At 38.2% G+C, this 16,275-nt stretch overlaps 1 protein-coding gene and 1 long non-coding RNA gene across 4 annotated transcripts; one reads left to right on the top strand and one right to left on the bottom strand.

The window, feature by feature from the left end:
- Positions 1-2,527: 2,527 nt before the first annotated feature.
- LOC126594598 (uncharacterized) lies at positions 2,528-4,405 on the bottom strand. The gene is made up of 3 exons (XR_007613343.1): positions 3,321-4,405; positions 3,144-3,238; positions 2,528-2,599 (listed from the first exon to the last, which is right to left on the bottom strand). It is a non-coding gene; the product is annotated as an uncharacterized LOC126594598 (long non-coding RNA).
- Positions 4,406-11,674: 7,269 nt separating this feature from the next.
- On the top strand, positions 11,675-15,696 carry LOC126594586 (glycerol-3-phosphate dehydrogenase [NAD(+)] GPDHC1, cytosolic). 3 transcript variants are annotated; one of them, XM_050260947.1, is made up of 7 exons: positions 11,675-11,885; positions 12,136-12,243; positions 12,364-13,027; positions 13,419-13,640; positions 14,354-14,601; positions 14,824-14,963; positions 15,254-15,696. In XM_050260947.1, the coding sequence occupies exons 3-7, from the start codon at positions 12,370-12,372 to the stop codon at positions 15,411-15,413; spliced, it is 1,428 nt and encodes a 475-aa protein (XP_050116904.1). In that variant the 5' UTR covers positions 11,675-11,885; positions 12,136-12,243; positions 12,364-12,369; the 3' UTR covers positions 15,414-15,696. The 3 variants fall into 3 exon arrangements, with proteins under 3 accessions (XP_050116904.1, XP_050116905.1, XP_050116903.1); XM_050260948.1 differs by lacking the exon at positions 12,136-12,243; XM_050260946.1 differs by having other exon boundaries at positions 12,136-13,027.
- The last annotated feature ends 579 nt before the right edge of the window (positions 15,697-16,275 follow it).

The raw sequence follows: 16,275 nt of genomic DNA, 5'->3' as shown, positions 1-16,275 counted from the left end.
CGTTGCTGTGTTATGATACCCCTTGTAGATACTGACAACACACCTAAAGTGTTTTCATTATCGAGTAAGATGGTTAGTGTAGTATTTGATGACTATTTTCTTACAAAAAAAAAAAAGTTTAACGATGTGGGAACAAATGTAAGTAAAGGAACTTATCTAGATTGTAGAAACTCATAGTTACAGGGGTTAAGGATATGTGCTAACTCCTGTTTACTTAACACAACTAGATGAAGTAACAAATCAACTTACCTACGGATCAAAACGTTGCTATTAAAATGGGTGATACTTTTGATGATTTAGCTGATTATGGAGTGGTTGATGATACAGGAGTCATAATAGCTGGTTGGGATAGAGAAGGGGCAATGTAATCGACATACAAGTTAATTTTTTTTTTTTGTTATTAGTTTCATGTGCTTATCTAGTAAAGGGTATGTCAAAACCACTTATATTGCAATACTAAATGTCTTGTTTTGATTTCATTCTAGTTTCGGTGGTTTTAAACTCTATTTTATTTATTTTACCTATATTACTTGTGTTGTCTTTGCTAGTTATAATAAAGAAATGAATATTGAAGAAACAACCAACTTCCTCATAAAAAAATTATTTTTAGCAACTGGCACCGATGGAATTTTGCATGGCGATCCCTCCATCTTTTGTATTTTCATTGTTAACTCATTATCAGTTTTGAATTATGCATTTTTCATTCTCAAATTTATATTTTTGTGTTTTTATCCAATTTATCATGTGCACAAAAAAAGGTGTAAAGAAATCCTTAAACTCGATTCTTTTTAAGCTTGTCCAGTTTATCATGTGCACATCGTTCATTCCCAATATCCAACAAGGTTTGAAAGTAAAATTTAGTGCTCCAAAGATACGAAGTTACACCTTCTTTGCTTTATACCAGAAAATTGCCTTTGTCTTTTCTACCAGCTTCACTAAATCAATTTATTTACATATCAAATGAAATACATTCTCGGATTTCACAATTGTAATTTACGTATTTTGTATTTGCAAGATTTTACATTATTTCTTTTTGTTCATATTAGAGCTTTAGTTAATTCGTTACAAAGTTTGAATTTTCGTAATTAGTTATTAAAATTCTATAGACTTTTTTCAAATAGATCTCGATCCCACGAACACGTGGATGAAAACCGTTTGCAAAATAGAGCTTTAATGAAGAAATTACCAGTCGCTAAAGTCAAGGTCATTTTTGTCTTTTGACAGAGTCCACATAGGGAAGACCCTAAAAGGCTGGAGTAGCCTTTCCTCTTTTAGAAAGTTAGACGGCAACATACATGGAGGAGAGGTGATTGATCACAACCTAGTTCCTAAAATGTTGATTTCTTCCTTTTCTTGCACTTATGATCGTCGCCACCACCACCAAAATGCAGCTCGTGACCCCAGGATCAATACCCATCCAAGATTCACTCAAGAAACAACTAGAGGTGGCGATTCGAGGCCACATTGTTTGACACACCCCGTCCCGAAGGAGGGCATGCTGGCCGTCACGTGAGAGTGACGTAACCATTTGCACAGTACGGAAGCTTAAATTATATAACTTCAAAGTTAATACACCCGAAGGTGAGTCCTAATTTTGTCCAATTTGTCAGAACACCGTCGAATTCCTCGTAGTCACCACACCTTTGTGATTCCTGAACCTGGAGGGGCGCAAAACCAAAATTGAGTGGGTCAGTAAAACAATTCTTTTCCAAATCCAAACATTTCTCAAAACGTTGTAACCCCTCTCCGTAAAACCTGTATACTTTCCCAGAAATGTAAAATATAAATATACATATATATTCTCAAAACTTCAATTCACTTTTTCAACATTTTTCATATCAGTTATGCCATGCCATGTCTAAAATCAACAGTTAAGTATGGATGCATCAACAATAATCATATCAGGTGCAAGAAAGTAATCAACCGGAGGCCCTCTAATAGCCCTGTACGGTTGAACCTAGAGCTCAAAATCTATCACTCTCACTCTGCCGGAGTCACCTCTGTGACCTGTCCGGCCTTCTGCACACAAGTTACGCTCTAGTGCTTTCTCATCAATCATCTGTGCACATAATCTAAGGTCACCCACCAGTCGAAATCTCACTAACACTCTACGACTGGCCCGTCGCACCCACTCCGCGTGGACTGTGCGACCAGCATCTACTTGGATCCAAGGCGAGCGTGCGATGCGGTGAATACTATAAGCACTAAACCATGGTGCAGGATTTGAGCTCAATATATATCAACATCATCATAACAGTATTTAAATACTCACCTGATACTCACCTGTGCGTCCGCCGCACCAATTCATACATATGCATCATATATCAATTCATATCCTTTCATGCATGGCAATTCGATTCACGTTTTTCATATAATTCTATATACTTTTCGCATACTTCTATGCATGGCATTTCAACTAATATATCTCATATACTTTTATACATTTTCATTTAAATCATAATTTCATGCATTTTCAATTTCTGGGAAAACGGCAAGTATATGTATACGGAAAACAAAACTGCCCACTCACTGATTACATCGACGTCTCGTAAGTCCCTGAGCATCCCTTGGCCATGCCCGATGCCCGCATAAACCTCACCTATACAAAAGTAACCAATTTGACGTTATTTAACGCCTAACCCAAATCTTAGTTAATAACTCCTCATATATTGCTCAAATTGAGACCACCGTGACCTACACAACCTCAGGATCATCCCCATATTTTTAAAATAATTTTTGGAGGTCTCACGCGCCCCCACGCGCCTGACGTGGCACGGACCTACGCGCCCCCACGCGCGGCCACGTGTCGTGCACACTGACGGCACAGTAAACGGCAGTTAGGGAATATTCCGTTAAATCCTAGCATATTCCGTTAATAATTAACAGCATCAGTCAACGCCGTTAGCATATTCCGTCAAAACTGACGGAATATTCCCTGTCTTCTCCGGCGATTCGCCGGTCGCCGGCGACTGTTCGCCGGTTTCTGGAAAAATTTCAAACTTGCTATTCTCCTTCGTTTTTCATCCAAATTTCTCGAATTTTACACCCATTTGAAGCCCTAAACATCTACTATCACGTTGGACTAGTTTTAGGGTCTAAAAACAACGGGATCAAACTTTCAAAAATTCAAGAAATTGGCCTACCTTCGAACTAGGTGATCCCGACGTCCAATTCATGCCAACGAAGCACTCCGAGCTTCCTTGGGACTTCCTTAAGCTCACTGTGAGCTTGGTTTCACCTAAAACAAAGTCAATTCGAAGATCATGAACAGTGTTCTTCACGGGAACTTTGAAACTAGGGTTTTCCGAAGCAAAACTTACCTGAAATGGATACCATCGTGATCGTGGAGGTTCCAGGAGTTTGATGGTGGTCTTAACTCCGTCGTTGGTGGAAGTTTAAGGTGGTTTTGTGGTGGTCCGTGTGAGTTCGAAGGAGAGGGAGAGAAAACTGAGAGTTTCGTGAGGGAGGAGAGAGAGAGACAGGGTACGGGAAAGAGGGAGGGATTTGAGGTGTGTGGTCCTACCCAACCCCAAATCACAAAATTCCATCTTCAAATAACTTAGGAACATATATTTCACCAATATATAATTCACATATCTTAATCACGTTTAAGGGCAATTCAGTCAATTTACAATCACGAGTGTAAAACTTTGGGACGGGCTGTGACAATCTTCCCTCCTTATAGGATTTCGTCCCCGAAATTCCAGCAACCAACTAAATCAACCATACTCCAACAATAACTTCGGGTAAATCTCTCTCATCCGATTCTCTTTCTCCAACATAATTTTCTACTGAATGATTTCCTTCACAAAGCTTTTACCACTTACTCTGTCTTACTTTTCAGGACCTTCTTTTTCCAATCCAAAGTCATCCTTGGTTCCTTATCAAGTCGAATCCAATTTAATTCTCAATAGTTGCACCAGAATCTCATGTGACGAATCTGCCACCTAATGACAACGTATCGAACCCAAAATACATTATGTGTCTTAGCCAATTCTGAAGGCATCACAAACTTGTATGCAACTTTATTGATTCCTTTAGTGATAAAAAATGGTCTGATGTGTCTAAGTCTTATCTTGTCTTCCTTTCTGAATCTTACTATTTCTGTTCATGGTGAAATTTCCAAAAATATCAAACCATTTACCTTACACACTCGATTAGTGGCATATCCCTCTGTTAATCTCTTTTGCCATTCCTGGTTACTTCAGGTTAACTTAATCACCTGAATACTTTGAGGAGACTCATCCATAGTCTCAGGGCCTACTAAAACTCTTTCGTGATCGAATCTTTCTCTACCCAGAAACATTCCATTCACAAGTCAACAAAAACCGACTCACATGACACATTTCATGGTCCTTATGGCGTTACTTCGGAAACTGCACAACCAACATACTTAAGAAACTCAGCAGTTTTGTTTTCCGTATACATATATACTTGCCGTTTTCCCAGAAATTGAAAATGCATGAAATTATGCTTTAAATAGAAATGTGTGAAAAGTATATAGAATTATATGAAAAACGTGAATTGAAACGCTATGCATGAAAGTATATGAAAAGTATATAGAAATGTGAATCGAATTGCCATGCATGAAATGATATGAATTGATATATGATGCATATGTATGAATTGGTGCGGCGGACGCACAGGTGAGTATCAGGTGAGTATTTAATTACTGTTATGATGATGATGATATATATTGAGCTCAAATCCTGCACCATGGTTTAGTGCTTATAGTATTCACCGCATCGCACGCTCGCCTTGGATCCAAGTAGATGCTGGTCGCACAGTCCACGCGGAGTGGGTGCGACGGGCCAGTCGTAGAGTGTTAGTGAGATTTCGACTGGTGGGTGACCTTAGATTATGTGCACAGATGATTGATGAGAAAGCACTAGAGCGTAACTTGTGTGCAGAAGGCCGGACAGGTCACAGAGGTGACTCCGGCAGAGTGAGAGTGATAGATTTTGAGCTCTAGGTTCAACCGTACAGGGCTATTAGAGGGCCTCCGGTTGATTACTTTCTTGCACCTGATATGATTATTGTTGATGCATCCATACTTAACTGTTGAATTAGACATGGCATGGCATGATTGATAAAGAGATAATGTTGAGATAGTAAAAATGAAGTTTTGAGAATATATATGTATATTTATATTTTACATTTCTGGGAAAGTATACAAGTTTTACGGAGAGGGGTTACAACGTTTTGAGAAATGTTTGGATTTGGAAAAGAATTGTTTTACTGACCCACTCAATTTTGGTTTTGCGCCCCTCCAGGTTCAGGAATCACAAAGGTGTGGTGACTACGAGGAATTCGACGGTGTTCTGACAGATTGGACAAAATTAGGACTCACCTTCGGGTGTATCAACTTATAAATTGTATCTTAAAGCTTCCGTACTGTGCAAATGGTTACGTCATTCTCACGTGACGGCCAGCATGCCCTCCTTCGGGACGGGGTGTGTCATTGTTTAAGTGATGCAGCGAGTTTCTCGCATTTTTTCAGCAAGCTCGCAAAACTACAATAACCCAAACAACTTGGGATCGACTCACCTTAGATCCAGCTATAAACTATAGGCTCAGCTCCTCGATCAGACATCGAACGACGACACACCGTGCGTGCACCATTCACGATTTTCGAGGGACTTTTGACAATTTCATCATCTTCTGTCCACTTTCAGACTTAGTGTCAGGTATAAAACTTACTCCACTCGTCACGATATTTGTTTTCGTGTATTTATGGGAATTTTGGTGTTGGTCTTTAATTCCGACAAGTTGTGTTTCTAAGCTAATATTGATGCCCTGAATCTGTTTTCAATATCTGTTTGGTGTGCTTTCGTCGTTTGAGCCTAGTTTCGTAAATGGCCGCCATTAAACCTTTATGGTAGGCGAAGATTTGATCGTTGGATCGTTATGAAATTTTAATATATTGTTGTGCCCATTATTTAGGGATCTTAGAAACTTACAAATTGGAAATAAAATATACGGACCTTCCATATTGGTTTATGTAGGGTTTGTTGACCTTACAGATGACCACGTTAACCAAAGGTTGACTTTTGATCAATTGTCTCGAATTGGTCTTAAATACTGAAATTAGAATCACAAGAAACCTGATAAGAGTCTTATGGGCCTACCTTGGTCAGCGAGCCATCTTGGGGATGTATATCTCAATTTGCATGCAAGTGGCACCTTATCGGAATTTACCTGTTTGTTGAGACAACAATGATAATGTGTAGATTCTAGTATGAAGAGATAAGTCGAGGACCACATTAGAATTATTCCGCATATCTTATATGTCAGTTTGATTAAATATTGGTTGGCTAGATGTATGTGTGCTTGCAATTGTGATTCATGGTAAACTAATGTATGTTGTAGAATGTATATTGTGTGATGATGTGACTACACCATGTACCAATGTGGTACATGGATGATTCTGTTAATTTGGTTAGTGAACCACGTTATTATGTTTATGTCTATTGCCCATTGTCATGCCTGTTTTATTTGCATTGGAGATTATACACATTTTAGGAGTAACTTCGCCTAGTTAATTCTCATTGGGGTGTCATTGCTTACTTGATCTCATTATACCCATAGGTGGTTCTACCTAGTTAATCCGCATTGGGCAATCATACTATTGGATGCTTGTCTATAGTTTTGCCTGGTTAATCTGCATTGGAGATTATACGAATTCTAAGAGTGACTCCACCTGGTTAATCTGCATTGAGGCATCACTGCCTACTTGATCTCATTATACACATAGGTGGTTCTGCCTGGTTAATCCACATTGGGGAATCACACTATTGAATGCATGCCTATGGTTTCGCCTGATTAATCTGCACTATGAGACCAAACACATTCTAAGGGTGACTCCGCCTGGTTAATCCTCATTGAGGAACCATAAGCACTCCAAAGTTAGTCTAGAATCCATTTCCCTAATTGGTTCCGTTAAATGGTTCGGAACCTTATCTTCATTTGATTTTGTTGAGTGGTCCAGAATCCCTTTCCCTAGTCGGTTCCATTGAGTGGCCCATAATCCTATCTTCTTTGGATTCCGTTAAGTGGCTTGGAATCCCTTTCCCTAATCGGTTCCATTGAGTGGTCTGAAACCCTATCTTCGTTGGATTCCGTTGAGTAGTGTGGAATTCCTTACCATAATTGGTTTCGTTGAGTGGCTCGAAACCCTATCTTCATTGGATTCTGTTGAGGGGTCTGTAATACCTTTCCCTATTTGGTTTCATTGAGTTGGTATGGAACCCTGGATTCTTGTGAATAGATGTTGCTCAAGGTTGTGTTTGTAGTTTAAGGTTAAAATGTTGTTACTTAACATGTTGAATGAAAAGATTACAATATGTTTATAGGTTTAGAAGAGACAATGTATTGGTCATTTGATTGAGTTAAGGATGACGCACAAAAGATTTGTTAGCCATAATTTTTTAACGCAATCTCAATTGGTTGTTTGCCCACATATATTAACTTTGAGGAAAGGTGCTTCAACCATGTTCTAACATATATTCTAAAGTTGGTATTGTGTAATGGTATATGATTAAGATTACTGTGTCATAGTTCATACCAAAATTTTAGTGACGCTGAAATTCTAACTAGATTTTGCTAGAACTAAGGACTATCTACCAACAATCAATATGAGGATTATTGATAATTTGATAATGCTAAGATTCCATTTGAAATTAAAAGCCAAAAGCTTCCAATAAAATTTAGGTTTTTCTAACAAACTATCATTCTAAACAAATCTCAAAGTAAAACAATAACACATGCATGTATGTAGTTAGAATCATATGTTTCCAATAAAATTTACCTTCCAAATCTTGTTTTCAGTTGTGGACAATCATATGTGGCTTTATGAGAGGAATTCTCAACGTCAACCACAAATGTGTTGGTAAGAAAATGTTGGTCAGTTGGTCAATGATAGGAGCATATTTATGCGACTTAGTTAGCTTGTTTCTTGGCATTTATGTTGTTAGTTCGTAGTTATTTTAGTATTTTAAGCTATTTTCGTGTGTTTGTAGGTCCAAAGGGTTAATGTGGCAAATAAGTGCATTTTGGAGCATTTTGGAGCATTTTTAGGCATGGAATGAATGGCATATGCTTAGAGCAAAAGGAATGGATGAAATTTGAAGTTTGTGCATCATCCTCTTCCTATAAATAACCATTTTAGCACACTCATTTCACCCAACACACACATTCACCTACCACTACATCCACTCATTTCACCCAACACATCCATTCTCCAAACATCCATCCACTACACCCATTACATCAACACATTACTAAACACTCATCCACTACACCCATTACATCCACTCATTACCAAACATCCACCCACTACACCCATTACATCCACTCATTACCACAACCCACTACACCCATTACATTCACTCATTACAACTCCATACACTCCTCTCCCTAGCCTATAAATACATCGACCCTTCACCATAATTTGGGAGCCATCATCCAAAGACACTACATTTCACATCTCACAATTTCATTCACAAACACAATTTCCTTGCCGTGACCTCCATCCATTCATCTAGCCATACTACATCTCACCAATTCATACACTTTCATTTCTTAGCCGTGCAAATCCATTCCATCCATATATCCATACACATCATAGACACTTGTGCTACAACAAGGTGGTGAAAACAAAGGTCCTTGGCGTTTCAAGCTTGGAACTTTGGAGCGTTTTAGGTGTACTTCGTTCTTGCTTTCAATGTCTACTTTGTTATTTTCTAATTTTGTTGCAATTATGAGTGGCTAAACCCCTATTTAGTTAGGGGGAAGTTTGAAGCCATGAATATGCTTGAGATTTGAATTGATTTCTTCCAATTGTGATTTGATAAGTTGTGATTGCAATTCAATTATCTATTTTATTCATAACTTATTCTTGTATGTTTATTAAGGATGCATACTTAGTTTTCATGCATGAATTAGATGCTAGAATATAAATGAGTTTCACCTAATCGTTACAAGTTTATATTCATGAGTAGTGAAGGTTGTTTATCACAATTGCGTTAATTGAATTCTTAGCAATTGTATCATGCATTCATAGTTATAATTGCCTCGTCAACACTTATGATTTTCATTGAACGTAATGATCTCTGATTGTATCTCTATTATGCATTCATATAGGGGACTTTTAGAGAATGATTTGGGTTGTCGCATGCATTCATCTAATTCAATGAGTAAAGGAAAATTTGAGGGTTAATTTGTGCATCACGGTTAATCTAGGGTGTTGAGCATCATAGTTTATTGAAAAGCAATTGGAAATCAATTTATGTACAAGTGTGTCATGTGCGAAGAACGGACCTCTAACTAATCCATCCATCATCTCATTTCTTAAATTCGCTTTACAATCTGTCTAATTTTATAAGTTGTTTGTTCGTTTCGAATTCGTCAAAACCAAAATCCCCCTTTTACTTTGTTGTTTCAAAGTGTTAAATTTATATTTCGTTAGTGTTTTTTAGTGTTTTGATTCAAGTCAAAACCCAAATTTCGTCCAAAGTTGTGTTAGAGTCAAATCTGGCCAGTAAGTGTTTTTAGGCAATTTTGAGTGTTTTTTAAGTTGTATTACGTCTTTAGAATCTGTTTTGAGTCATTTGAGTCTATTCAAACATTTTTAACTTTGTTTTTATGTCTTTGAGTTAGTTTAGAGGTTTTAGCAAGCCCTCATAATCTCCGGTTTAGAACGATCCCTACTTACATTTATACTACAATTTGACAACAAGAGGGATTAATTTGAGTGCTTAACTTTCATCGCATCAAATTTTGGCACCGTTGCCGGGGATTAGCAATTTTGCGAATCCCTTGTTATTTCTTTTTGTTTATTTTCATGTGTTTTTGTTCCTAGTTGATGACTTTACTTGTTTTCTTGTTTTAGGTGGTTTATGACTCGAAGTTCTCAACCTATTCATAAGCACATCTGTGACTTTGACGATGATTTTAAACGAACTTTGGGACGAGCAAGGAATCAACAAGAACCCTAACCATCTCAACCTGCACCAGATCTTGGAGAAGACAAAGTAGAAGAGCAAGAGGAGCCCACGACATAGGTTGTAGAGAAAGATCCCAACATGGCAACGGATAATTGAACAATCAAGGAGCTTTCCGCTTTGGGATTGGACAATGCCACTCCCCTATGCATCCAATACCCCATGGCTGCCCTAGGGAAGACGGACGAGTTCAAATTGAAATCAAGTTTGTTGCATCACATTCCTAAGTTCCACGGGATGTCCATGGAAGATCCTAATAAACACTTGAAGGAGTTTAAGGTTGTTTGCTCGAGCATGACCCCTGTGAACGTTAATGGAAGCATTCTGAAAATGAAGGCTTTTCCCTTTTCTCTCTTAGAAAAGGCTAAAGATTGGTTGTATGAGCTAGCCCCCGAAACTGTCACATCATGGGAGAGGATGAAACGGGCATTTTTAGAGAAGTTTTTCCCAACCTCTCGAGTCATTCTATTACGCAAAAGGATTAGTGGCATTCAGCAAAACCAAGGTGAATCCTTTCCCACTTACTATGAGCGTTTTAAAACCCTTGTTGCTTCATGTCCACAATACCAGATGAAGGAGGAGCTTCTTCTTCAACATTTCTACGAAGTGCTTCTACCAATTGAACGCCAAATGCTAGACGCCCTATACCCAAAACAAATTGCAGTGCAGAACCAAACTTTATCACAAATTAATCCAAACCTCAACTAATAGTCCAATAGGGAAATGAAATTACCCAACCAAATCCAGCATACCCAAAACAAATTGCAAAATCCATGAAATTGAAAAGCTACAAATCAGAACCAATGAAATTGAAAGAAAAAAAATCTGCAAAACGCATTACGAGGGTGACTAGGTGAGAGACTAACCTTGCAAAGGAGGGAATTTGTTGGTCAAGACTTGAAACGGCGAGAGGAAGTCGTGGGTCGCACGTTGCTCACGGGGGTGAGATATTGAGAGTGAGACGGCGTTGCGTCAGCGAGATGTGTGAGACAAGTCGCAGGTCACTGGGAAGGAAGAAGACGAAGCGGAAGAACGGCGAAGCTGGGAAGGAGATGTTCCAGAGTGAGGGTACAGAGGAGAAGGATAAGCTGATAAGGGAAAGGGAAGGGAATGGATCTGTTTAGGGTTTCAATCTTTCAGACTGAAGTGAAGAGAGAGTGACCGAAGTGAACTCTGAACGACGCCGTTCAAGGAAAAAAATCATTAATTTATAATTAAATATAAAACGATGTTGTTTCGCTTATAATTCGGTTCGGTCTGGTTTTACACTTTTGATTCGATTTTTTTTTTTTCGGTTTTCAGTTTTTCGAACCGACCCCTGTCTTTTGCTACTAATATAGTGCTATCATGGGGTTTTAGCGCTGGCTATGTTAGGGAGACTAAATTGTAGATCAAATTTGTAAATCAAATGACATTGAAGTTGATGTTCAAATTATTATCTAAATGTTGATTAATGTGCTTATTTTTTATTAGTGTAACATAATTTAATTTGTAAATTTAATTTACCTAACATTACTCTTTAGACTTGTGATAAAACACCAACCAAAATCATCCAATATTAATGACCGTTGGGGAAGTTGGCAGAGTCTAAAACCTATAATGACTATGGCCCCCAACTCAACCTCAACTGCACCCATTAATGCCCTTTATGTTTTGTTTTTTATGCTCCTCATCCTGTCTCTGCTGTCACGCTTTCTCCCTTCAATGATTCAAAGCTTCTTCATGCAAGTTACATTTTTCTCACCTCCATTGCACTTTTCGGTGTCTGTCCGGCTTCAATTTTCCAGCATGATATCCACCACCAAAGCTGGCGGGTCTGGACTCACAGGAATTTAAGTGAACAACATAAAACAACTTTATGACCAGAAAGCCTCATCCGACAAGGTTGGCATTTTTATTGGACTTTCTCTTTCTTTTTCTTGTTATTTAATTTATGAGCTTTCACATAGTGTTTTTTGAAATTTATGGTTTGGTAGATGAACAACCTCAGGCGGAGATAACAATGTCACTATTTGAATATTTGGGTTTTATTTATTTATTTTTTTGGCATGTTCTTTGGAACTCTTAAATAAAAAATGAAGAAAGATACTTGCATGCATTGAATAAAGTCCTATCTTTTTCTTGTTTGTATCAGTTTTCAGCTGGATTTGGTTAGCAACAAATCTTGATTGGTGGGTCGGAAAATCTGAGTGAAAAGATGAATAGTGTGTATTGGGAGAGAAAGACGATATAAATATTAAAGGTGGGTTGTTGTTGAAATCTGTCTAGTTTGAGAATTTTTCAAGTTGCATGGAATTATAGAAGATCCTGCATAAGGAAGTAAGTTGTGGGGAATTTTGGTTTTCTGTGTTCTTTTTGACAGTTGGAGATGGTGGGGAGCATTGAGGCTGTGAATCGTAATTTATACTCGAACGGATCTGTTCAGAACTTTAATGCATTGGAGGAGAAGCTTGACGAGCTCCGAATCCGCCTTGGAAAGGCTAATGGTGATCCTTTGAGAATTGTTGGTGTCGGTGCGGGTGCATGGGGCAGTGTTTTTGCTGCTGTGTTGCAGGATAGCTATGGTCAATTTCGAGACAAGGTTCAGATAAGGATATGGAGAAGACCGGGAAGAGCTGTTGATAGAGCCACAGCCGAACATCTTTTTGAGGTGATCAACTCGAGGGAGGATGTGTTGAGGAGGTTGATCCGGCGTTGTGCGTATTTGAAATATGTGGAGGCAAGGTTGGGGGATCGAACTCTCTATGCCGATGAGATTTTAAAAGATGGATTTTGTTTGAACATGATCGATACCCCTCTTTGTCCTTTGAAGGTTGTAACCAGTTTACAGGAGGCTGTTTGGGATGCTGATATTGTGGTGAATGGCTTGCCATCAACGGAAACAAAAGAGGTGTTTGAAGAGATAAGTAATTATTGGAAGGAAAGAATCACAGATCCTATTATCATCTCTTTGGCGAAAGGTATTGAGGCTGCACTGGAACCTCTCCCGCATATCATAACTCCCACGCGAATTATTCATCGGGCGAGTATGTTCCTTTTCTTTTAAATTTAACTGTCACCCTTTAGCATGTTGGTTTAACTTTACAGTATGGTGGAAGAATGGAAGGAGCGATGGTTTATTTGATCTGGTTTTATCCTTAGCAGAATTGGTAGATGTTTAATGGATTTTTGCACGGACAATCTTATGGAACTTTTTGGATGGGTTATTACGCTGTTTCTTTTTATATCTACACGAATTTTAAGTGTTATTGCATTTTTAAAACCTGATAAATCATGTTGATTGTTTATGTTTCAACTTTCAACTAACATTGCATGGAAATTGGATGATGATACGTTACTATCTTACACTTTTCCTTCACTGTTATAATGTTATTTCGACTTCACATTTCCGCTCATTCTTTTCTATATGACTCGCAGCTGGTGTACCTATAGAGAACATACTTTATCTGGGTGGCCCAAACATTGCCTCAGAAATCTACAACAAGGAATATGCTAATGCTCGAATATGCGGAGCTGAGAAGTGGAGAAAACCTCTTGCAAAATTCTTAAGGCAACCCCATTTTATTGTCTGGGACAATAGTGATCTTGTTACACATGAAGTCATGGGTGGCTTAAAGAATGTCTATGCCATCGGAGCAGGTAAATCTACAATTCATTCTGATAGATCTATCTCAAACAATAAAGGCAGCGTCTAATAAAAAGGAATGAATTTTAGGTGTCATAGATTGAAGGTACGGAACTATTTCTGGTACCAATCATGTTAATGTGCAAATGTCCTTTTTCAGAAACATGAAAAAGGAATAAAGGGAATGAGATGTCAAATTTTCTGCTTGGTTATTGTTGTTCATCTTCATTTCAGTAGTGGTAATTTTTGTTCAGCTTCATCAAATTTCGGAGCTACGCACACCTGATATGTGTTAATGAGGACAATCTGAAGAGTAGTTTGCTTTTATATGATTTAGAGTCCTGTTTTTATGAGAACACTACTCATCAAATCTGTCCTCATTAACACGGTATCTGGGGTATGAAGCTCTGAATTATTCTAAGAGGTTATCCTGATTCCCTTATTTATATGCTGACTATACAATTTCAAATGGAATAATTCACAGTGCCTGAACGAATTTCATGTTTGTCCTGGCAAGAATTTGTTCAGGCACTTCCAGAAAATTTGTGCTGGAACAAACATGAGATTTGTTTATGAACTGTAGTTGCCCCGCATACTAAGCGAAGCTTCCAGGAAGTGCAGGAAACAATACAATTTCAAATTATATGGTATACATACTGTAGTAGGATGTCATAAATGAACCTTCTGAATTTCAACTTACAGCCGTTTTTCATTTTAATTTTCTCAGGGATGGTAGCAGCTCTCACAAAGGAAAGTGCTACCAGCAAATCTGTATACTTTGCACATTGTACCTCGGAGATGATATTTATCACTCATTTGTTGGCGGAAGAGCCCGAGAAACTTGCAGGGCCTTTGCTGGCTGACACATATGTAACCCTGTTGAAAGGTCGCAATGCGTGGTATGGGCAAATGTTAGCCAAAGGAGAACTAAACCGGGATATGGGTGAAAACATCAGTGGCAAGGGAATGATTCAGGTATCAGTTGTTATTTTCATTTCAAGAAGATGTATGACATTATATTGAAGTGTAAGAATCTATGAAGAATGTGAATACTCCTGCGTAAGAGCACTAACAAAAATCTGGTCTCACTAAAACGTGCCCTTGTCATTCTGTTGAGGAATTTATTCGGATGTGGTTAAAAGCACTTTTCTTCTAACTTGTTACTGATCAATAATGCTCTGTCACCTCTCCTTCTAGGGTGTCTCTGCAGTCAAAGCATTTTATGAACTTCTCAGTCAGTCGAGCCTAAATGTGTTGCATCCTGAGGAAAACAAGCCTGTTGCTCCCGTAGAGCTCTGCCCCATCTTGAAGACACTATATAAAATATTGATAACAAGGTAATGTCCTGCAAACTTATCATTTCCCTTTTTTTTTTTACCGAAGGCTAAAAGAACACACTCAAGTCATAAAAAAATATTGACTATGAGAAAATTAACTAAGAGGCTTTTGCGTAATTCAAAAGATCACCCTGCATTGGTATAACCCGAATCATGTTTGGCATTACTTTGTATAACCCGAATCAGATGTTCTGCCAATGCATGTGTAAATTAAGCCTAGATTGCGTTTATTTTTCAATAACTCTTACAAGTATATGAATCCTTGGCCATGTGTATTGTTTGATCACCAGGGAGCAATCATCACAAGCTATTCTTCAAGCGTTGAGGGATGAAAACTTGAACGATCCCAGGGAACGCATTGAGATTGCACAGAGCCATGTCTTCTATAGGCCTTCCCTTCTCGGACAGCCTTTGACTAGTTTCCGGTTGCAAGATAAAGTGGTAATATAATCCCTGTGAAAGCATGGTATCACAGGACCGCATGGTGAAAATAAGCATGTTGGTTTCGATAAATGTTAATCATATATATAACTTATTTTTGCTTCCTAAGGATATGATAGCTTGGTTTTTGGTTGTGAACTTGCGAGTAGCCCAATTGATTTTCATAGCTCTTGTATGGGAGCTGGATTTGCATTGTATTGTGTATCATATTATTAAGATACAAAAAACCGATGTATCACATATTTGTATAGATGAAGGCATACCATTTTCCGACCATACGGTAACAGAAAAACATCGTTTTTAGGTCTTGATCATCTTTTCTTTTGAGTAAAATGCTGCCTAAAATAGTGTAGGTGCTTGTGGTTGCATGCTTATGTACAATATAAATTATCTCAAGCCCTTGGAACTGAAGGACGAAAACGCTTTCTTCTTGCGTTAACATGAACATTTTCGTTCACAACCAAGAAATCCAATACTAGTTGTCTTGAATGCTTTAGGTAAATTTTGGGATTGTGTCATTTCCTGGTGGAAGAGGCTCTTTGTGCTTGGAGGTGGTTCAAGTTGGTGCAAAGTCTTGGTTTGGGTGCGAAGTCGTGGTTTGGGTGGGCATTTTTAGGACGAGATTGACTGTTTTGGTTTGGTGTTACCGTCACATTGGAAAATTACTCGTATTACTCGTTAAAATACGAACTGAATGTGAATTGAATAGGAAGGAGAACAAAGAAGAATCAATAGTATAATGTCCAAGTTATGATTGAGAACCATTTTCAGTAGACACATGATACATACAACAATTTAACAATATAATTTTAGAGCAGAGCAAAAAATTCAGAACTGACTACTGTGATCCAAAAACGTGCACCAATTAAAA

This window comes from Malus sylvestris, chromosome 12, assembly GCF_916048215.2.
Source record: "Malus sylvestris chromosome 12, drMalSylv7.2, whole genome shotgun sequence".
Classification (NCBI taxonomy): Eukaryota; Viridiplantae; Streptophyta; class Magnoliopsida; order Rosales; family Rosaceae; genus Malus; species Malus sylvestris.
The sequence above is the reverse complement of the archived record's forward strand: the minus strand, read 5'-3'. Positions and strand labels throughout refer to the sequence as shown.